This window comes from Lutra lutra, chromosome 6, assembly GCF_902655055.1.
Source record: "Lutra lutra chromosome 6, mLutLut1.2, whole genome shotgun sequence".
Classification (NCBI taxonomy): domain Eukaryota; kingdom Metazoa; phylum Chordata; class Mammalia; order Carnivora; family Mustelidae; genus Lutra; species Lutra lutra.
In genome coordinates, this window is record NC_062283.1 from 34,192,091 (window position 1) to 34,214,591 (window position 22,501).

The 22,501-nt window shown below is 52.4% G+C and overlaps 1 protein-coding gene and 1 long non-coding RNA gene across 6 annotated transcripts in view; one reads left to right on the plus strand and one right to left on the minus strand.

Annotated features, from left to right (window-relative positions):
• Positions 1–1,481: 1,481 nt before the first annotated feature.
• The window catches only part of LOC125103040 (uncharacterized), a 51,368-nt gene continuing 30,348 nt past the window's right edge, over positions 1,482–22,501 (minus strand). Inside the window, exons 2-3 of one of the 2 annotated variants that reach the window (XR_007128266.1) lie at positions 12,231–12,349; positions 1,482–1,903 (exon numbers count right to left, since the gene is read on the minus strand). This is a non-coding gene — a long non-coding RNA (uncharacterized LOC125103040). Of the gene's footprint in view, positions 1,904–5,141; positions 5,236–12,230; positions 12,350–22,501 lie in introns of those variants that run through there. The other variant, XR_007128265.1, reaches the window with a different exon arrangement.
• Positions 11,431–22,501, plus strand: part of SCUBE3 (signal peptide, CUB domain and EGF like domain containing 3) — a 34,053-nt gene continuing 22,982 nt past the window's right edge. For all 4 annotated transcript variants that reach the window (XM_047734801.1, XM_047734803.1, XM_047734804.1 and 1 more), the window contains exon 1: positions 11,431–11,979. In XM_047734801.1, the coding sequence (XP_047590757.1) occupies positions 11,895–11,979 (85 nt within the window). In that variant the 5' untranslated portion in view covers positions 11,431–11,894. The remainder of the gene's footprint in view (positions 11,980–22,501) is intronic.

The window sequence follows — 22,501 nt, forward strand, 5'->3', positions numbered from 1 at the left end:
ACTGAGCAAATGGAGGACTCATTGAGTTTCATTAACTTTAATGGTGCTCGTTATGTTGGTTTCCAAGGGCTGTGGGATGAGCGAGAGAGAGCCAGACTCATCATCAGCACTTGGGAGCGGACTGGCTCTCATGGGCACCCCTGAGGCACCCAGCGCCAAGCTGGAAGCTGCTGTTCTTGCTACCCTCACGGGCTCCCCAGCCCAGCACGACATCCTGGCTACACAGGCAAGAAGCCCAGGCCTCAAGGACTCATTCTTTCCTGCCAGGGTGGAAAAAGACAGGGTCAAAGAGCTTGGGGCAAACCATCTCTAAGCTGGGCAGGCCACCTGGCTCTGGGCACCCACAGAAAGAGGCTCTTCCCCAGGGCCAGCAAAAGTCTGGCCCCCACGACAGGATCCTGCCAGCCCAGAGCCTGGCCCTGGGGCCATTGTCAATGCCGGCCACGTCCCCGACCTCCTCCTTCTTCTCTATCCCAGACGTGTACACTGCCAGAAAAACGGAAAACAAACAAACAGGGCCAGCAGAAAACACATCACCAAACAAACCCGCCTCACATTGTCCTCTGTGGTCGGCCGGGGCCTGGAGCCAGAGGCCACTGGCCTGGAAAAGCCCAAACAGCTCCGTGAGCACAGCCTCCTCCCACGGCAGGGTCTGCGTGGCCTTCCCTCCCATGGTTTGCTTCTCTTTCTCCATCTTTCTTTTCCTTCTGCCCGTTCTTTCCCCCCTCTTACTTTTTTTTTGTGTGCCTCCCCTTTCTCTTTCTGCATCCATGATGAAATAAACTCTCTAAACATTGAAGAAATCCTGCAGAGTACATCAAGGCTAGAATATATAAAACCGGTTCAGGATGTGAGCCAGCCACACTGCTGCCTTGCTTTAAAGTCATCCACCAGGGATTCCAGACCCATGCACGACCCCTTAACATCACGTGGAAACCGGCTCTTCATCGTCCAGCCCAACTTTCAGATCTTAGTACTTTTCCCCTCTGATATTCGTCTCTGAGTTGAGCTACATTATTAATTCCCTGGAGACCTTCCCCCTCTCCAAGCCCTTGCTCACCTCATTTCTACCACCTGGAAAGTCCTTGCCCTCTTCATGCAACTCCACATATGGGAATTCTATGTATTCTTTAAGGTCGTCTTTAAACCCTCCCCTCTGGGGTGTCCCCAGGCTTCCAGCTGGAATTAATCTATCTTCTTTGTGCCCTCATTAGAATTTCATGTTGGCACCTTTGTGTTTGGGCATTTACCATGTTCTGCCTTATATTCTAATTATTTAGATGCAAATTTCTCTCTCCTACCTAATTATGAACTTGAAAGCAGAAATTATGTCATCTTTGAGTTCCCATATCCTTTAAGTTCCCGGCACCTAGTAAGTGCAGAAAGAATGTCAAACTCATTAAAAATCGAACCAACGGTTATAAGAAGCACACATACATTTAATTCCACATCTTGACTTCACCGTTTGCAAATTTGTTTGAGGCACTGGGTTCCTTGAGTAGGCTCTCCAGGGTCAGGCGTTTGCGGGCTGGAGGATGGTATGTTAGATGGCGGCACCTACTGGCCAAGGGTGGCATTACAGCTTGGGTCGGCTGCGGAGGAGCAACCCAATTTTCCAATCAATCCTGATGGGACTGGACCAGGGTGTGGAGGGGCGGATGAGGCAGAGGAGGCCTAGCATGAGTTCTCTTGCTCCTCACTCCTCTGGAGCTTTAGGCTGATCAAGGAGAGGAGCATTCCTGAGTCTGGGGTCAGGGCTTGCTCTCCACCAGCGCCCTGCAGCCTCCTGCAAACTGATAATTTTGCGGGACCAGAGTGAGACACCAAAGAATAACAGCCTGGCTGTGATGCCCCTTCACTTTGCCCAACTCAGCTTGGCATGATGCCTGGGCCAGCTCTCCACCTAAGACAGACGAATAGAGGTGGCATGAAGGGAGAGCCTCTTGCCAGACAAGAGAGGCAAACTTCTGTACTGATATTGACACTCAGCGTAAGCACACAGCAGGCAAACATTCTGACTCCTTCCTTGCAAGTTTTCAGCTTCTGCTAACAGGATTCTCAGTCCTATGGGAGCCCTTCTCAGAAAATAAAATAGAAGCTATTGGAGAACTGAGTTTTTTAAATAGCCATTCACTTTATGAATTGGTTCATGAATACCTTGAACTTTGCCCCAGGACCTCCAACTCATCCTTTCTTTGATCCAAGGTACCAGAGGAATTACACTGTTAGGTGGAGGGGTAGGGGTCCCCCTCTGTCTCTCCATCTTTTCCTCTGGGGAGGGAACCCAGTGGGGATTTGAGGGAGGAGAGCCACGGGGAAACAGGTCAGGAGGAGCAAAGCTAAGCCGGCTATCAGCAAAGTTGGGAGCTCGGGTAGGAGCTTGTCCTCTGCCACACCTTTGTTAAGGTTTCAACCAGTAACTAAAGACTTAACCGGCAAAGGCTTAATCTCATTACTCTGTCTTGCAGTGATATTTGTATTTAGGACCCAAGGAACACAAGGTAGAGCTCAAAGGAATGATCCTCTTATGATGGGATTGTAACCATTGGTGGGAAAGATCTTGATAGAGTGGTTGAAAGAGGATGGGGATTCTGCCTCCTGAGCCTGCTTCCCCACAAACGAAGCTGCCTGTGGACCTTGCCCCATCCACCCTGGCCCCTGGCCTTTGGGGAGGTCCTGAGCTCTGGCTTGCAAGGTTCTGGTTCTGCTGCTTTCTCTTCCAGAATCTGAGGGTCTCTGGCCAGAGTCACCTCCTAGGCCCCCTGCATCTCTGTGGCTTTTCTTTAGTTTGAAGTCTCCACCCTGGCTCTCCATTTAACCCTCTGGAGCCACCAGTCCTTTCAGGAACCCGGAGCATTCTCAGGCTGGTGGGAGGCAGAGAGACAGGTCAAGAGATGTTCCTTGGGATCCCCTTGAATCTCCTTGGGATTCCATGAGCTCACTATTCCCTCGTTCTTTCGTTCATTCAATAAACATTGACTGAGCACCACTATGTGCTCAGGGCTGGGGAAATAGCAATGACCAATATGGGTCTCGAAGGTTTGGAAGACCACAGCCATTATAGTTCAGCATGGCTAGGGCCATCTCAAGGCCCACTGAGCTCCAGGCCTGCAACAAGGCACATTTAAGCTGGATCTTGAAGGGCAGCTGAGGCTTTCCAACTGACAAGAACACAGCATATGCCAGGCATGGTGTGGTCTGGGTACAGTGATGGCGAGATCAGAAGACAAACATAAGATGTCATTGGAGAGAAGGGTCCAGGACTGGCAAAGAGGGCCCCTTAGGCCATACTAGCGGTCTGGAACTTACCCTTGTTAGGCAATGGTACCCAGGAGACACAGTGAGTGTCTGAGTGAAGGCAGGGGCAATGGGGGTTGACAGGAGGGATGGATTTAAGGGAGGTTTCACAGGATATGGTGGTTTATTAGATGGGGAGAAAAAAAGAGGCCTTCCAGTCCTGGAGAAATTCAGCTGGGGTTGCTGAGTGGGTTATGGGGCCATTAGCCCCAAGGTGGAGATCACAGGAAGAGGACAGTTCAGGGGAGAGTGTTGAGAGGAATTATGAGTTTGACGGGGTGTCAGTTCAGCTTAAGGTCTTGAAAAATGCCATTGGAATGAGCTATAAGTAGGCAGAAATATAGAACTAGACAGAAAAGAGAGAAAGGAGCTAGAGATTGAGATCCAAACATTGGATATATGGCATATTTATTTGACAGAGAGAGACAGCAAGCAAGGGAACACAAGCAGGGGGAGTGGGAGAGGGAGAAGCAGGCATCCTGCAGAGCAGGCTTGATCTGGGGAACCTGGGATCATGACCTGAGCCGAAGGCAGACATTTAATGACTGAGCCACCCAGGTGCCCCTGGAGACATAGCATAAAAGCCAAAAGAAAAGTGGGGGTTAGGGATGTAGATCTGGGAGTCTCAGCACATTGGTGGCAGCTGGAGCCATAGGGCCCTGCAGTGTGGAGCAAATTGCCCACCACCTTGTGCTGGGACTTTCATGAGACTTATCAGCAGTAAATCTCCAATAGGCTGCAAGGTCAGAATTGTGTCCTTCTCGGTGGCCGGGTGAGGAAGTTGAAGCTCAGAGACGTGAAGAAACTTGGTCAAACTCACCCACTGATGGGCTGGGCTTTGAACTTAGAACCATCTGACCACAAAGCCAACACTCTTTTCACCACCCTTGCTGTCCCTAGGTGAGAGTCCCTAGGGAGGCCATGTAATGTGAGAATTGAGAAAATCCAAGCTAGAAACACTTAAGAGGCCAGTGGAGGGAGAACAGCCAGCAGGGGATCTGGGAAAAGAAAGGGCTCCAAGAAGGGGAAGAAAAATGTTTAAAGGCTTCTGATGACGCAGGGAGGTCAGGCTAGATAAGGACTGGCACGGAGGGGCGCCTGGGTGGCTCAGTGGGTTAAGCCGCTGCCTTCGGCTCAGGTCATGATCCCAGGTCCTGGGTTCGAGCCCCGCATCGGGCTTTCTGCTCAGCAGGGAGCCTGCTTCCTCCTCTCTCTCTGCCTGCCTCTCTGCCTATTTGTGATTTCTCTCTGTCAAATAAATAAATAAAATCTTTAAAAAAAAAAAAAAAGGACTGGCACGGAGCCCCAGATGTGGAGATGTGGAAGTCACTGGAGCCCCAGCAGATGTGTGTCAGATGGGTCCCAGGCCAGATTGCACTAGGATGAGGGGTTACGGGAAGCGGCAAAGTGGAGATGGAGAACCAGCGTGCTCCTCCTAGATGTCCAGGAGCCCAGAAGGACAGAAGTAGCAGGATCCGGGGAAGTTTGTAGGATGCTGCAAGTTGTACTGTGTTTGTAGGAGAAGGAGCTGAGGTGAGGGATTTAGGAGAGGGAGGGGGTAATGGACAGCTCCAGCTCCCTGTAGGGCCAAGACAAAATGGGATCCTAGCACATGTATGCAGGATTGGCCCTGGCCAAAAGGAGGGACCCTTGTCCCAGCAGTGGGGGGGGGGGGTGGAGGGAGGGGATCGGATGTTCATGCCAGATAGCCTCTGGCTTTTCCATGAAATAGGAGTTGAGGGTACTGCTGGGAGAAGTCAGGGGGCTAGATGGCAGAGGAGAAACCAAAGTTTGGAAGAGCAGCTGTGTAGAAAAGGACAGAGCACAGACTTGGGGCAGTTTGGAGACTTGCCTTGTGATGTGGAGGGGTCTGGAACCACACATTGATGTCGATGCCAGTTGGCAGGCTGGGTATTTTTGTTTCCTCCATGGAAGCAGCTAGGGAACAGGTGGGAAGGAAGCAGGTGGCAAAGTGACTCAGGTGTGGGGGTGGGCAGGGAGGAAGGGCTGGGAGGACACTGGGATGAGCAGCCGAGGAGGCCACCCAAGTGGCCAGAGGAGACTGGAATAGGTGTGGGCAGCTTGGACCAGGCTGTTCCTCCTCCTCACCCAAGTCTTGGCAGGGCTGCTGGTAGACCTCTCTTATAAAGGCAAGAATAAAAGCCTTGGAGCAAGTTAGTCCTAGAATCCCAGGGCTGGAAGACTTTGGAGAGCATTACTTCCAATCCTCTGCCTATATGGCCAAATCGCTCCTAAGACATCCCAGACAGGTGGGACACAAGGACCGACCAGGATCAATGTGTCTGCTGACCTGGTATGATCCGCCCCCGCCCCCCTTCTTCCATTTCTTTGGTGGTTGTTCTGAGCTTTCTTTTTTTTTCTCTGTCAGTCACTGATTTTTGTTTCTATTTCTTTTTTTTTTTTAAAGATTTTATTTATTTATTTGACAGAGCGAGATCACAAGTAGGCAGAGAGGCAGGTAGAGAGAGAGGAGGAGGCAGGCTCCCCGCCAAGCAGAGAGCCCGATGCGGGACTCTATCCCAGGACCCTGAGATCATGACCTGAGCCGAAGGCAGCGGCTTAACCCACTGAGCCACCCAGGCGCCCTTTGTTTCTATTTCTATCTTGTCCATCGATTTCTTTCTAAGTGTCGTCAAGATTCACCTCAAATCCCTCCTCATCCCACCTCATGAATTCTTGGATGATCAACTTCTGTGTGGTGGCTTTCCATGGCTCGTTGCCGCAGATTGCTTGATGTTGCATTTGCATATACATAGTATGTTTTGCATATACAGATCTTGCCTTCCTGGTGAGATTCCAGCATTTGGGGGATTTTCCTGGTGATGCCCAGGGGTCTGGAACCCTACACACTAATGCTGATATATCTCTTTGAGTCAGGAATCACATTTTCTATTTCTTCTGCAGGTCCTAGAGGGCCTGGGACAGCGTGTACTTGGGAGAAGGTAGGCGATAAGTACCTTATTCCACTTGATGGGAGGTTTCATGAGTGATCAAGTCATCAGGAAGAGGAAGAGCGAGAACTGGAAGAGGTAGGACTGGCAGCTCAGAGGGTACAGGCTTAGGAGCGCTGACCTAACAGTCAGAAGTCAGGGGAGACATGGATTCTGCTTCTAGCTTTGTCTCTTAAATTTGTGTGACCTTGGGCAAGTCATGTGACCTCTCACCAGACAAATATGATGCCTAAAGCCCCCGCTTTTAAAAAAGATTTCTTGGGGCGCCTGGGTGGCTCAGTGGGTTAAGCCGCTGCCTTCGGCTCAGGTCATGATCTCAGGGTCCTGGGATAGAGTCCTGCATTGGGCTCTCTGCTCAGCAGGGAGCCTGCTTCTCTCTCTCTCTCTCTCTCCCTGCCTTTCTGTCTAGTTGTGAGCTCTCTCTGTCAAATAAATAAATAAAATCTTAAAAAAAAAAAAAAAAGATTTCTTGGGGCGCGTGGGTGACTGTTGTTGAGCATCTGCCTTCAGCTCAGGTCACGATCCCAGGGTCCCTGGATCAAGCTCCGCATCCGGCTCCTGCTTGGCGGGAAGGCTGCTTCTCCTTCCCCCACTCCCCCTGCTTGTGTTCCCTCTCTCGCTGTCTCTCTGTCAATTAAATAAATAAAAGCTTTTTAAAAAATAAAATAAAGAAAATTTTAAAAAGATTTCTTTATTTACTCAAGAGGGAGAGAGAGAGTCTTAAGCAGACTCAGCACTGAGCAAAGAACTGGATCCGGGGCTTGATCTCATGACCCTGCGATCAAACCGAAAGTCAGATGCTTAACTGACTGCACCACCCAGGAGCCCCAAAGGCTAAAGCCTTTTGAAGTTGTACCCTTACATGATCCTCCAGAGCAAGATGACTGCCCTATTCCCTCTTATATGTGATGGGGCTGGTCTGTGACCCTCAGCCTGCCCTGAATGATTAAACTGTAACAGTGGCCAGAATGTGTTACGTCTCTGTGGATTCGGAGGAGGCAGCATACAGAATGGAGGAGGTGCACAAGCTTCAGAGTCAAGTCTGGGCCCAAGTCCTGGCTTTGCCCCTTCTTAGTCAGTCATCTGGCTGACTAAGAGCCTCAGTTTTCCCATCAACAAAATGGGCATAATAGTTCTTGCTTGATAGGCTTCCCGTAGATTGTCTGTTGCAGTGCCTGGCCCACACAGAAAGTGCTCAGTGAAGGGTAGCTATGCGCTCTAATCTCTCTGAGTGTCTGAGTCTTCTTCACGCTGGTAGGAGGTGTGAGGTGGCAGGGAAGGAGGGATTCTGGCGCTACCCTACCTACCTTTCTACTCTCCAACTTGAAAGTGATGCTGATGAGTTCAGTGTGTTCAATGCATGGCATTTCTGGAAACTTCTCAGTAAGAACGTGTGACAGGGGTACCTGAGTGGCTTGGGCTCAGGTCATGATCCTGGGGTTCTGGGATCGAGCTCCACGTGGGTCTCCCTGCTCAGCCAGGAGTCTGCCTCGCCCTTTTCTCTACCGCTCCCCCCACTCATGTTCTCTCTCTCTCAAATAAATAAATAAAATCTTAAAAAAAAAAAAGATCATGTGACAGACAAAACCTATTGGAGGTGGTGAGAATTGAACCCAGTTAGTTTTTCTTGCACCCAGCAGCATCAAAGTCTGGCCCAGGACAAGACTGCTTGTTTCCAGGCACTACTATACCTTTATTATCAAACACTCTGGCCTTTGTTCCTTCCGAGAAGTAGTCAGAAGAACAGCAGTAGCCACTGCCTACTGGATGCCTACTATGTGCCAGGGGGGTTTCCATTCATCATTTCATTCAATTAATGCCATAACATTTCAAGGTGGATGTTTTTATTCCCTTTTTGGGATGAGACAACCAAAGCTCACTGAGATTGAATAACTTACCTGAAGTCACATAGCTAGAAAGTTAACAGAGCTGAGATTTGCCTTTTAAATCTAATTTAACTTCTTAATTTTTTTTATTTATCAGGTTTTTTTAAAAAGATTTTATTTATTTATATGACAGAGAGGTAGAGAGAGAGCACAAGTAGGCAGAGTGGCAGGCAGAGGGAGAGGGAGAAGCAGGCTGTCCACTGAGCAGGGAGCCCGATACAGGGCTCGATTCTAGGACCCTGGGATCATGACCTAAGCCGAAGGCAGCCGCTTAACCGACTGCACCCCCCAGGAGCCCAGATGGACCCATTTTATAGATGGGGAAGCTGAGGAGCCGAGAAAAAGCAAAGTCTCATGGAAGGAGACTTGGCAGGGATGGGGAAGCCTCTGAGTGTGGTAGGCCCTGGCAGAGGTGTCCCTAAGCAGCATCAGGCTGGGTCCCCAGCCCAGTTTTCTCCCTGGACTTCTGCAGGGGAAATTAGAGGGAAATGAATGTCAGAAGCAACTGCAAAGGAAAGTGAAGGCAGAAAGCACACTGTGGCCCAAGAGAGTGTGGGAGGCCCAGAGAACCCAGGAATACTTTGCTCCTGCCGGTACGGCTATGCTGTGGCAAGCATAGGCTGCTTCTTTTGTAATACCACCTGCAACTGCCATCTCATGATTTCTTCCTTGTCATTTTCCAACGTCACTACCCAGTTATGAGCCCCTGCGGAAGTGGACAGGGCAGAGGGTCGTGGGACCAGCCCCCCAGTTAACAGTGCCCAGATAGAAGCCTTGCTTCTGCTCCCACAGAATCCTCTGCAGGGCTGGGAGTGGGCTGGGACCAGACTGGATGGCGGGGAGAAGGGTGGGGAACTGCCTCTTCTGCCAGATGTGGAGGAAGCTTCCCCGGTCCTAGAGGGATGAAGAAAAAGTTGGCAGAATGAGGGGGAAAAAAGGAAACCAGAGTAAAAGACACCAAGTCTCCCAGAGACTTGGCAGCTAAGGCAGGGCAATGGCCACACTCAGGGGACCAGGAAATCACACTAAACTAGAGACAAGGTTTAAGGTGATCTATTCATCTGTCCCTACAGAATCATTCATGCCCATCTACCCTGCAGTTTAGAGGGTAAGCTGGAGCCCTCTTCTCTAGGGACCCAGAGAAGTTCACACGAGTGTCCAAAGCAAAGCAGAGACAAAGCAAGGCACTGTGCAATCTCTTTTCCCTGCCTTCGGGGTGGGGGGTCTTCAGCTCTCTCCCCGTGTTCCCATGTAGATCAGGCACCATCTGACAATGTCTAATAACTCCTCTTCTCCTCCACCTTCTTCTTCGTCTTCTCCTTCTCCTCCACTTTCTTCTTCTTCTCCTTCTTCTTCTAACCACTCTCTTGTTTGGGACAGAAAGGATGGCAAGTTTGTACTTGTCCCCCAGTCCCATACATAACTGGTGACAGCAGGCAAAGCAGCTTTAAGGGGAGGGGTTTGCCAATGGAATGAAGGAGGGAGGGAGTCCTAGAGTGACAGAGCTGGAAGGGACCTGGGAGAACACTTGACCCAACCTTTTGTGACCTCCACACCATTCCTGTGATCTGTGTGCTTCTGTCCCTACCATCATCTCTCATGCCAACCAAGCGTTCTCAAGACCTCCTTCCCCAGGCTTCCTAACCTAAGGGCACTGTCTCTTGTCTCCTTTCCACCAAGGAACTAATCCAGCCTCTTGTTTTCTAGATAACGCTAAGGCTCATTGAGATGTGACTTACCCAAAGGCAACCTTCGTCCCAGGACAAAACCAGGACAAAACCCCAAATGCTTGAAACTGTTTCCATCCTCCTACTCTTCTACTCAATCCCCAGGGAAGGAAGGGCTCAATTCTTCTCCCTAGGGGCCAAGGAGACCTCTGACATGTCACACCTGTCACCTAGCTGATGTGGGCTGCCAGTGTCAAGGTTGTCTAAGACCAGAGTTACTTTCAAGGTGATTCTGGTCATTTCCCTTCCTCCCAGGTAAACTGAGGGCTTTCTGAGGTTGGTCTGGGTCCTGCTTGTTTCTTCCCTGAAAAAAATTGGCTCTGAAGCTTAAGTAACTGCCTGGAACTTGACTGACTGAGCCCCAGACTCCAAGAAAGCCCTCACCACCTTTTCAAGGGCTCTTTCCTCCAGGATAAAAGGAGAGAAGATGCTGGGCTGTAAATTCACCCAGAAGGCAGTGTCCATGGGCTCTTTTTTATCTTTTGCCCTTATTTTTTGCAAATATCATTTATCTTTCCTCCACTGCCCAGCAGTTGGAGATATGAAGAGCTCAGAATGGACTGGCTGGGACCGCATCCTGAGGCTGTGAGGACAGGTTTGGAGAAGCGTTATGTGCAGATGTTTGTGTCTCTGTTTACAGGCATGGGCACATTCCTGGGTTAGCTCTTGCCCCTATGCTGAGGGCATGAGAGCGTTTTATATGTGAGCCCACTTCTATATGAGTAGGGTAACTCAGTGGGCCACCTCCAAGGCCAGAACTGCAAAGGAGTCGCCCTGGGGCCCGGAGTTTGAGCTGGGGGAAGGCTACTTTCTTCTTGGTCCTCAATTAAAGTTTAATCAGAGCTAGGAAGGAGCACGGAGACCCGAGGGTGTCCGGGGTGAGGGGTGCGCTGGAGGTAAGACTTGGCAGTGTGGCCCTCGGCCCGAAGTGGGAGCCCCTCTTGGTTTTTCGAGGTCCCATGTGGCTGTGTCCCGCGTGTCGGGCTGCGTCCGGCGGGCGTGCCGGAGTGCCCGTGCGATCCTGTCCACCCCAGCCTCCCCGACACCCGGAGCTCTCTTTGTCTCCTCGTGGAGGTGTGCGTGCAAACCTGCGTCGCACAGCCCTCATCTCGTGCGAGCGCCGGGGTGCACCCTAGCTCCCCCACTCCTTCCGCAGGGAGAGAGAACGAGCCGGAGCCCGGTGCTGTTTGGTCTGGAGCCGAGCGGGGCTTGCATTGATCCATTGATTGTGCGCGGTCTGCGCCTGACCTCCCTGCTCCCGGGGAAGCCGTCTCCATGGAGACCGGGCCCGCTCCCCCAGCGCCGGATTGTAAATTCCTGCAGGCAGCGGCCCGGCAGCCTGGGGAGGGGGCCGCCGCGCCCGGGCGCGCAGGGGGAGCGGCCGCCGCGCCGAGGCCCCATTTGAAAGAAAAAAGGGCACGAAAAAGGAGGTGGTGGAGGAGGAGGGGGAGGAGGAAGAAAACGAAAAGGAGCGAGGAGAGGAGGAGAAAGAGGAGGAGGAGGAGAAAGGCGAAGAAAAAGAGACGGAGCCCGAGAGACGGAGAAGGAGCGAGAGAGGAAGAAAGAGAGGCAGAAAGGGCGTGTTTCTGGCGCTGCGTTTCCCCTCCCCTTTCTCAGGTCCCTAGCTCGGGCTCTGCGCGCTCTCCGGCGGCAGCTCTCCCCGGGCGAAGCTGGGAATTGGGTGGGATTATACGGAGCAGTCCCGCCGCCGCCGCTAGCAGAGCCCAGCTCGGAGAGGGCGGTGGGTCCCCTCCGTCATTGGCGCCGGGCGCCCCCAGCCTCGTCGCGCTCTCCGCCTCGCTTTCCCCGGCGTCGGGCCGGGAGAAGCCGGCAGCATCGGGAGCCTCCCGACGAGGGCGCCGCGGTCCGCGCCCTGCGCCCGCAGCCCCCGGCCCGGCCCCGGCGGGGCGCCCCCTCCCCTCCCCCCTCCGGCGCGCGGGGGCCCCGCCGGCTTCCGCCCTCCCGGGGCTGCCAGACTGGCCCCGGCCGCCCGGCCGCGGGTGGCTCCAGCCATGGGCTCGGGGCGCGTGCCCGGGCTCTGCCTGCTCGTCCTGCTGGTCCACGCCCGCGCCGCCCAGCACAGCAAAGCCGCGCAAGGTAAGGAAGGAGGGGCGTGCGGCGGCGGGACTGCGGGGGTTGCGGGGGCCCGAGGGCGGGGGCGCGATTTCCAAGGGGCAGGGCAGGTGCTGGGCAAAGCGTGCCGCTGTCAGAGCCTAGCACCGTGCACCCGCACTCTGGCCGGGGAGCTGACCTTAGGGCGCTGCGTCCCGGGCGAGAGGCTGGATGAGCCGGCAGCGACACAGAGGAGTGAGAAGTTTGGGGGGCCCTGTGCAGAAGTCGCCACGCACCTCAGAATTCTGCCCGACTTCACTGCCGCCCCAGCATCTTCGAAAGATTTCTTGTCCTCCAAAAGTAAGAGAGAGAATCTTCCCTTCTCTCAGACACTGCCAGAAACTTAAGCCATGGCCTGGAGAGACGGAGAGAATGAAACTTTTCAGCCACGCCATGTATTTCTTCCCCTCACCCCCAACCCTCATGCAAAGTCAGACAAAATTTCCCAGTTGTTGTCTTATCAGTAGAAAAATGTTAAAGAAAAATAGGATCTTTTCTGGAAAGCCCAGCTCGTCTCTCACTGGATGGTAGGGGGCTATAGAAGAGAAGAAAATTTCTGACTGGTTCCCAGCAAGAATGTCACTTTCTGCCTCTTTGGGGGGAAATCTCTTTCGTCTTGCATGGCTTTCATTTCTTATCATAATATTTATTTATTAAGGCCTCGGGTTTCCAATTCCATTTAAATCCAGGTCAGAATTGCATTAAAATAACAAAGTAAAATTCCAGGCCAGAGAGCTCTGACAGATCCCTCTAGGAATTAAAGAGAGAGAGAGACAGGGAGGCCCTCCAGCCCCCATCCCTGACCCCAGGCTCATTGCCTGGCCAGTCCCAAGGCTTTGCTGGCAGAAACCAGGCTGGTGGGCTACAGTTCTCTTGGGGACAGCCTCCCCTCCCCCTTGACCTCTTGCTGCACCCTTCCCCCATCATGTCCTCACCCAGGAAGAGATTTATATGGACAAAAAGAAAATTCCTCCTGGCAAGGCTTGGCGGAGGAGGATATGATTCTGCCTATTGTCCCAGGGGCTCCTGAAGCCAAGATGGGGTGTGGAAGTGGCTGAGCCAGAAGGGAAAGTTGAACTTGGGAGTTGGGGAAGCCTGAGTCTCTGGCAGTCAGGTCGCTATGTCCTGGAGCCTGAGCCCTTGCCTCTTAAGGTGCTCTTCTGTACTGCATGGGCTCCCACTCTGATAAAAGGACGGTGCCCTATCCACGCCAGACCCTTCTCCCAAACGCTGCCTCTTCAACTACCTCCTTCCTCCAACCTGTCCTTTAACAGAGCCCAAGGACCAGAGATCCACAGCTGTCACATACCAGTCCTCACCCCCTTCCAACCCCAAACTGCCTCCTCTCCAGTTCTGGTTCCAGACAGCCCACTCCCACCCCCAGCCTGGGAGCAGCCCCTCTCCCACTGTGGATTTGCTTGTGTTTTCATAAACAAAGCTGGCTTTTGTAGTGTGTGCTGACTTACTCATAACATGGAATTAGCTAGGGAGTTTAGTCTGAAGGAAGGAACAGATTTCATTCAGTAATCTAGAGACAAGATAAGGGCCTCTTTCAAGTTGGAGCCTGTGTCTGTAGTGGCCTAGTGAGACTGGGGGGCTGGGGGCAAAAGAGGGAGCAAACAGTATATTCAGGGGGGTTCCCAGGGCTCATGGAGACTTTTAGAAGGGACAGGTGCCAGGGGAGATCAGCTCATCCTTCGGGGATAGAAGGACTCAAAACCCCTGGGCTTCCCTTTTTCATCAAGACACCCCTCTGGGTGCTGCTGGGGGAGGGGATGCAGCCAGAGTGGAGGCCCCTGCCCTCAAGGAACTTACATCCTCCTAGTTTTGTTTCCTGCTTATATTCAGGCTGCAGTTAACAGTGCATCTTCCTTCTGATCCCCAAGTCTAGCCGGGCATAGAATAGAAGCCTGTCATTTCAGCTACCTCTGACGCTGCTCTTCAGGAACTGTGTCAGCCCGGTCTGCCAGAGGTGGCCTAACGACAGGTCCGTTGGGGTAGAGGGTCTCTGGACCCAAATCTGCAGGCCACTCTTGCAGGAAAGACAAGTACTGACTGGGCAGGGCAGCCTTACCCCTAGATGGAGTGCTGTGGACATCCCTTGATCCCAGACAGATCTGCTAGGTATCACGCCAGCAGGTGTGCTTTCAATGCCATGTGCTTTTAGTCGAAGCTCTAGTGGGTCTCTTTAAATTACAAAGACTCTAGGCAACTGTCTTGTGCCATTATTAGATCTCTGGATAGAGTGTGTGTGTGTGCGCGTGTGTGTGTGTGTATGTGAGAGATGGAGAGAGAGAGCGAGAGAAATTCACCGCCATCACCCACAGGAGGTAGAGCTGGGTGCCTTTGTCTCTCGTGACTTGGTGGTTAAGCCTGGATACGAACATTTTCATGTCTTTGAGAACCGTGTGTGGATGAATGGGTGGGTAAGCTCGTGTGACCAGGAGTGAGTGAGCATGAGGGTACATGGTTTTGAGTGTTTTTCAAGTGCCTGTCTGTGTATTTTAAAGTAGACAGACTGGATAACCAAGATAATTGTTAACTTAAAAGCATTAATTTGCTTTGCTTTTTTTGGGGGGGTGGTGCAGCAGTGGTTAAAAAGATCTAATCCTTGCTTAGGGCTCAGGTTACAGCTGAATGAAAAGGTCTCCTGGCCTCCCTAGGGGAAAACTTGTCCCCAGGGCAGGCTCAGGGAGAGCCAGCCTGGCCGTTTAGTTTACCTGGTTGTTTTTTCTTCTCATTAGGGATAAAATGTTGATAAAGTCATGTATTTAGAGTTTCCAAGTAACACCATCCCCGGGACTGAGAGCGTTCATCTGGCGGCAAACAGTGTCTCTCTTGTCTCCACGCGTCTCTCCGGGTCTCTGTCTGGGTGTATGTGTGTCTCTCTCTCTCTTTCCCCCACCCCTCTCTTCCTCTTTAATGTGGCTATTTCCTCTCCTCCCCGCTTCCCTGGGCTCCTGTGGCCAGCTCTTACAGTGAGGGGACTGTTCCTCCTAGCCCCTCCCTCCAAAATATGAAATGAAAACCATAACCATGTCAGCGGGTGAGGGTGGCCCCGTGGGCAGCCGGCTATTGCCTGTGCCCCATCCAGGCCACACTGGGGAGAGAGAGAGAGAGTGTGTGAGTCCCCACTCTTGGAGCCTGATCTTCAATCAGTTGCTTCTAAGCCTGTCTCCCCCACCTCCATTTTTCCAGAAGGGTGGAGAAGGGGGGGTTGGACTGCTTAGAAATTCCTCAGGAATCCCTTTGACCTCTCTTCTCTCAGTGACATGTCCCCCCGGGGAGGTGGGGGAAGCCTGGGGCCAGGGGAGCACTTCTCCACTTCTTACACACACCCCCCCCCCATCTCCTTGAGCCTCCTCAGAGTGGAAGGAGAGAGAGGGGAGCAGAAGACACCGAGGCCAGAATTACCGCAGGCAGAGAAAGAAGAAAGTTATCAGCCACCCCTAAATGAGATTGTTTTCTGAAACCTTCAGGAATCTGAGAGCATGAGAACCGGTTTGAGATGTGAGCAGCCGGGACCTGTTGTAAAAGGAGCTGGCCCTGGGTGTGAGTTCGGGAATGCGAGGTGTGCATTCACTGGGGTGTGCGAGCGTGCGTGTGCATGATTCGGGTTGTGTGTGTGTGTGTGTGTGTGTGTATCCACCCGTGTGTGTGTGTGTGTGCGTGTGCCGTGCTCCGGTGAGAGGAAAAAGGAAGCAGGGCAATGTGCGTTTTGTTTTCGTTGGAGAAGTCAAGAAGTGGAATGGCTTGGTCCGGTGCCGTGGATTGAGGGTGGGGGAAGGGAACGGATGGTTTCAGACCCTCTTGCAGAGATGGAGGCAGAGGGGCTTGCTGCCTGAACTTACCCCCGGCCCTGCCCCCGGCTCTGGACCCCTCGTGTCAGGGTATGGGCCTCCCTTGACATCCCATACCTCTAGCACATGACCACTTCTTTTTTTTTTTTTTTTTAAAGATTTTATTTATTTATTTGACAGAGAGATCACAAGCAGGCAGGGAGGCAGGCAGAGAGAGAGGAGGAAGCAGGCTCCCTGCTGAGCAGAGAGCCCGATGCGGGGCTCGATCCCAGGACTCTGAGATCATGACCTGAGCCGAAGGCAGCGGCTTAACCCACTGAGCCACCCAGGCACCCCCACATGACCACTTCTAAGAAAGAGTCCCTGTCAGGGCTGGAAACTGCAGAGCTGCTTCTGAGACGGGCAGTGCCCGCAAGAGGCCCAGACCTGGGGACAAGTTCTTCAGGCTCAGTTAGAAGACAGCAGTCTGGAAACAGAGGGACGGCTGCGCCTGGCGGGGGGAAAAGTGATACAGTAGCTAACTCAGGGATGCCCAAGGGGTAGAGGAGCTAGGCACCTGGGCTAGAAGGTGACACAGACCCTCCCCTCCCCCCACTGGCCCCTCTGTCACCAGCCTGTCCTCCCATGCCCGAGTACTGCCAGCTCCAAATGGCGTGTGGTGGGGTGTTTGGTGCCCGTGGGTTGGTAGACGCAGAGCCTAGGGACTGGGGCCCTTGAAAAAAATCATTGAAATGCCCTCCCTCACTTGTGAAATGGACTAGAGTATCAGGAGAGTCCCCTTCAGCTCTGAGATTCTGCACATCTCATTGAAATCCTTCCTGCTGGAAGGCAGAAAACACTTGAGCAATTCTTGGTCCTGCCCCCAGGCTTCTGGGGCCTTCCTGCCTGACGCTCAGGCCTGGGCCCTCCGCTACTGCTCCCTGCCCGAGTCTGTCACTTGGCTACTCCTCCTTGCTTACCCCACCCCAGTTTCCTGGGGCCCCAAGTACGTGATTGTTCTGTGTTCTTAGGTAGACTCTTTCCCCCTGGAAAGAGCATCTACAAAACAAGTATGTGTTTCTGTGCGTGCACGTGTGTGTGAAGCTGTGTGCCTCCAGCAGCTTTGGGTAGGGGAGCTGCGATGGTTGTGTTCTGGGAACTGAATGCTATCTGGGCAGGACCCCGAGGCCCCAGTCCCTGGTCCTGTATGGTGTATTCTCAGCTCCAAGCCTAGCCCTCTGTATTCTCCTCCAGCTGAAACATTTCAGACCGAGGTACTGTTTTGTAGTTGCTATTGGGTTTGGCCTTGGGGTGAAGAGATGACCCCTAAGTAGAGCATTGTGGCCCTCACTCTTACCTATGGTTTCCCTGTGGCTGTACCCATGACCCTAGAGAGCTGTGGGGTTTGGATTTCGGGGCTCCAGGCCGGAGGCTATCCACATCTGGTCCCTGATGGCACCAAGCTGAGGAGAGGCCTGGGCTGGAGGGAAGATCCAGAATAAGGAAAGAGATCTAAGGAATCCCTGGGTGAGGGTGGAGAGTCAGGGTATGCAGGGACTGGGCTGGGGGATGGTGCTAGAAGAAAGGGGGAGCTTAAAGGATAGACCCTGGGGAGCAAGTTTACAGAGAGGACGTTTTTACAAGTTTCTAATTATATTTATTTGGAGTTTTCCTCTGGCGGTTTGAAGCTGTTAACAGCAGGAACCTGTATCCCGGTGTTTGTTTTTGTTTCTAACCAGCTGCTTGGCCCGGCATAGTGAATCCGAGTTGGAGACACCTGCCCACCCCGTCCTTGCTGCAGCTCTGTCTGCGCCCACCATGGCGCACTGGCCTTCTTCCCTGCCCGCCACTTGTCCCTGCCCTCCTTCCAGCTACCCCCATGCCCGAAGCCTCAGAGCCTGCTGGGGCTCTCCGACCGGGGACAGCCAAGTCTCAGTTCCAGGCCATTCCATGATTATGTATCAGATGCTTGCTTCGTGCCCGAACTCTGTGTTGAGTTGGGGTGGGGGGAGACACGAAAACGACCAAGGCATGGATTCCTCCCCTGGGTGTTTCCGGACGTTAGTATAAGGAGACCAAGCACCGGACTGGGAGTCAAAAGACCTGGGTCCGGCTGTGCACAAACTGTTCATGCTTGCCCTCTCTGGGCTGGTTCCCCATCTAGGTAGTGAAAGGCCCATGTGAGATAGCCAGGCTGAAATCCCCACACACATCATTATGCACCATCTGACACCATCACTGTTTATGCTGTCGTTTTCTCCATCCATGTAGAGATAAGACAGATAATCATGAAGCTGGAACCTGCCTTGGCCCACAGCCTGCATCCCCACCCCTCTCTCTCCAGTGTTCTGTTCTATCTGCCTTACCTAAGGATCCCCTACCTACTCATCCCCTAAAGGCCCCTGACTCAGGGTGGTTTCATCCACATTGAAAAGGAGAAAATTCTTGTCCATTTGGGGTACCTTCAGATGAGCAAGGAGCTGGTTTAGGGTTAAGGTGATAGGACTTAGAGAAACTCATCAAGGCCTCTTGCTGGGTGACAAAGCTCTCAGGTTCATCCCTGTTCCCCACCGGGCACTGAGCACCAACTGCTTTTCCTGGCCCTTCCGTCAAGCAGGCTCAGCTATGTAAGAAGGTTCCTATTTTCAAAAAGAAGAAGATGCTCTGTCTCCTCTCCTTGAGGTCATCTGTGTGGTTTCCTAGACTCCAGGCCTCCCTTACCCCTGCCTATCCTCTGTCCAGGACGAGGACGGGCCCAGGCTACAGCTGAGGTCACAGAGTCTCAGCCCGGTTCCAAGTCGGGAACATAGCCTAAGCGTGAGCTTCTGGCTTCTGAAGCTAGGCCCTAGCCAGTTCCCCTAGTTGCCCTTTTGATCTAGAAGGAGAGTACACACTCACATATACAGGTCAGGGTATCATGGCTGAAGCCCGGCTGGTTCTATTTTGGGTGTTAATTACATGTGGGAGGCAATGCAGAGGAAAGGATAAGAGAACTGACCAGGAGCAGCATCACCAAACAGATGCACTTAAGTGGGTCTCTTACTTTCCCTGAGTTTCCTATCCCCCTACCTTTAAGACTAAATTTCCTAGGATTGCCCTCCACCCAGAACAGCTGTGGGATCACAGGAAAATAAAAAGCTTTTTCCTTATGGTAACATAGAACGGGGAAGATGACATAAATGTGGACCTCATCTACTCACCCACCAACCCATCCATCTATCCATCCATCCATCCACCCATCTGAGTAAATGTTTTACAAGTATTGACTAAATGCCTTCAGGATATGGGTCTGTCTTGGTCCCTGCTGGATGCCCAGTCCCTAACCCAGTGTTTGGCATGTTGCAAATGCTCTGTAACTCCGCTGAATGGCTGAGCGCTTCTGATCAGCTCCCAGCTGCCATGCAGATTCCAAAGATTCAGCAGCCTTGGCCTCAGGGAGGTTTCTGGAGGGAGATACTGCCCGTGAACTAGAAGTTAAATAATGGTACCAAGCAGCACACAAATCATGAGACAGTGATGGGTCAGGCAATTGGAGAGCCTGCACTTAGCCCAATCACCTGGGGCTAACCTGGCTGGGGCAGGAAGGATGTCACAGTCGTGCAGGCCCATTAGGACATGAGGCAGGCTGCTTTGGACCTCCTCACTATGTCCCTCAAATCTGCTGCTGTGAGTGGTTGGGGGAACTACTGTGGTAACGTAAGGGGAGGGGGGTGTCTCCCTAGGGGTGTCTGCTTATCTGCAGCCTGCTTTCTGCTCCTTTCCATTTGCTGTTATTCCTTGGGCTGGACCTTAGCAAAATTTTGAAGCAGATGGAAGTGTTTCCTTTGGGGTCCTCCTGCTTCCCTTTGGGGTATACTTCCCCATCCTCGGAAGGGAATCTTAGGACTGCTCCTGGTCAAACAATCCACCCTTTCGGGTCAGGTCTACCCTCTCACCCTCTCAATGCCACCCCCACATCCCACGCTCCCTCCCTACGTTGAGGGCATATGGAGCGCTCTGCTAGGCGAGGAAGCAAATCCAGCAGAAATGTCAGCTGGCGCTGGGAAAGCTGCTGCAGCTGCAGACCCAGGCATTCATGCCAGGAGAGGCAGGGAGGTCTTGACTCATCTGGGGTATCTCTGCAGCCGCCACTCTCCCCCACTTCAGCTTTTGATCCAGCCCCATACCTGAGGTGGGCACAAAGGCACAAAAGGAGAGCCCTCCCAAGGGATCATGGAGGGTGGCTTTTTGACTCCCAACTGGCCCCTCACCCACTTTGCCCTCCTCTTTGGGCAGTTCCCAGCACGGGTAGAACAGGCACTGGAGAAGGTACCTTCAGGGATATGTCCCCCTAACACTTCCTGTGCCATCACACGCTGTCCTGGTGCTGCCTGTCCCCACAAAGATGGCGCTCTGGTACGAGGGAGGAGGAGCAGAGAGGGGTTCAGAAACGATACTGGGGAGAAAGTGGGAGAGAAGGACTAAAAATAGCCAACCTTTCTGAGCACTTACTATATGCCTGCACTGCTGTGCTAAGTACTTGACAAGTATTAACCCATCTGATGCACACGGCAGCCCCAGCAGCCCCAGGAGGAGGTGCCATTATATTTACTCTAGCACGGTAGCACTCCAGAACCCCTTTTCTCAAACACTTTTTTTTTAAAAGATTTTATTTATTTATTTGACAGACAGAGATAACAAGTAGGCAGAGAGAAAGGAGAAAGCAGCCTCCCTGCCAAGCAGAGAGCTCTATGCGGCACTCAATCCCAGGACCCTGGGATCATGACCTGAGCCGAAAGCAGAGGCTTTAACCCACTGAGCCACCCAGGCGCCCCTCAAACACTCTTGTCCTCTTGCTGTCTCCAGTGTCTTCCTGGCTCCTGCAAATGGTCTCTTCACTTTATCTGAGAGGGGCAAGGAAGGCAGCCAGCCATCCAGCCCTGTCACACCCTGGAGATCCCGATGCAGCTGGTGTAGGAGACTGCCTAGACAGCCACTTTAAAAAAAAAAAAAAAAAAAAGGCTCCCAGGGAATTCCAGTGTGCAGCCAGGGTTGAGAACCACGGGTCTAGATCAATTCATGCCCAACTAGTGTCAACTTGTCAGGCCAGTAGTAAATACTTGCTTAGTGAGAGCTATGAAGAGACCATGCCTATGGGTATTGAAGTGATCCCTGCACGGATAAATTGTGGGTGGGCAGATGTGGTGGAAGTGAGCTCCGAAAGGATGAACTGGCAGGAGGAGGAGACACTGGATATAATGGGGGCCCCTATTTCAGAGCTCCACTTTGTTTGTTTGTTTTGGTGGGATGGGGGATGCAGAGGAAGAGCGAGAGAGAGAATTCAAGCAGGCCCAGGGCTCGATCTCACAACCCTGAGATCATGACCCAAGCCAAAACCAAGAGCCAGGCACCCAACCCACTGAATCCCCTAGGCACCCCTCAGAGCTCTGCTATGGGCTTCAAAAGATTCCATTCGAATGGTTGAAAGGTCCTGTCCTCAGTGAGTGACCAGCCAAGTGAGGGAAGCAGAACATGCCACACAAGAGGGCTTGACAGCATCAGCAGAGCCACTCAGCAATGGCGGCAAGTGAGCAGAGGCAGGCGGAGTCCCCTGGGATCAGGAACTCTTTAGGAATGGGGTTTAGCAGGAAGAGCTTTGGGGTAGACAATTTTGAGCCAGATTTGGGAAGCCAGGAACAGTGTGGCTAGAGATGAGATAACTGCATTTCAAATGTGAAGAGTGTGATGGATGTGAATGCTTGGCCAGGGGGAGAATGCTTGGACGTTGTAGAGGAAGGAGGTAAGAGATAGTCTTCCAGGGCAGAAACTCTTGGCTGGAGAGGGATAAGCAGTGGGAGCAAGGTGATGAGGGAGTGGGTAGGATGGTGGGAAGAGCCCAGCTGCTAGAAGGGGTTACAGGATCTGCTGGGAAGCCTGGGTTTGCTGCCACCAGCCTCAGGGGCACTCTGGTCCTAGTAAGCACAGAACTGGAGGCAAAGCAAAGAACGGAGAGCCCAGATAGCCTCCTGCAGATTCCAGCGAAGCACCCAATGATTCAGAGACAGGCATGTCCTTCTGAGATGTCCCTAGAGGAAGGGCTTCCCGATGGGTTTCCAAATTGCCCTGCTGACTGCTAGGGAAGGGATGGTAAGAGACAGAAGAAGACTCAAAGGAGGATGGACAGAATGATCAATTGTCACTGGGATTGTCCAATGTCCCAGGCTACCTGGAAGACTCACAAGGGCATGTTTAAATGTGGGGACAGAGAATGTGGACATGGGTCTCTGGGTACCTTGTCTTTCTTCACGTGTTTAACTACACTTGAAATTTCCTCTTTCCTCTCCTGACGGTCAAATGCCGATCCAGTCTCCAAAACCCAACTTGAATCCTGCTGCTCAGGGGTTTTTTTGGTCCACCCCAGCCTAGGAGTATCTCTTCTTAGCTCCGAGAACAGCACTCCAGTAGAACTTCCTGTGATGTTGGAAGTGCTGTCCATTGGTGGTGGCCATTGGCCACAAATGGCCATTGAGCACTTGGCCTAGTGCAACTGAGCAACTGAATTTCAAATTAACTTAAATTTAAAACAGCCATTGGTGCTTCATAGACATAGACAGCATAGACCATAAACAGCATAGTCCTAGAGCATCTGTTGTCTGAACCATCTTCTGGACATCAGGAACCTATTTCCCAGATTTTTTACTTTATATATATATATTATATATACATATAATATATGTTATATTATTATA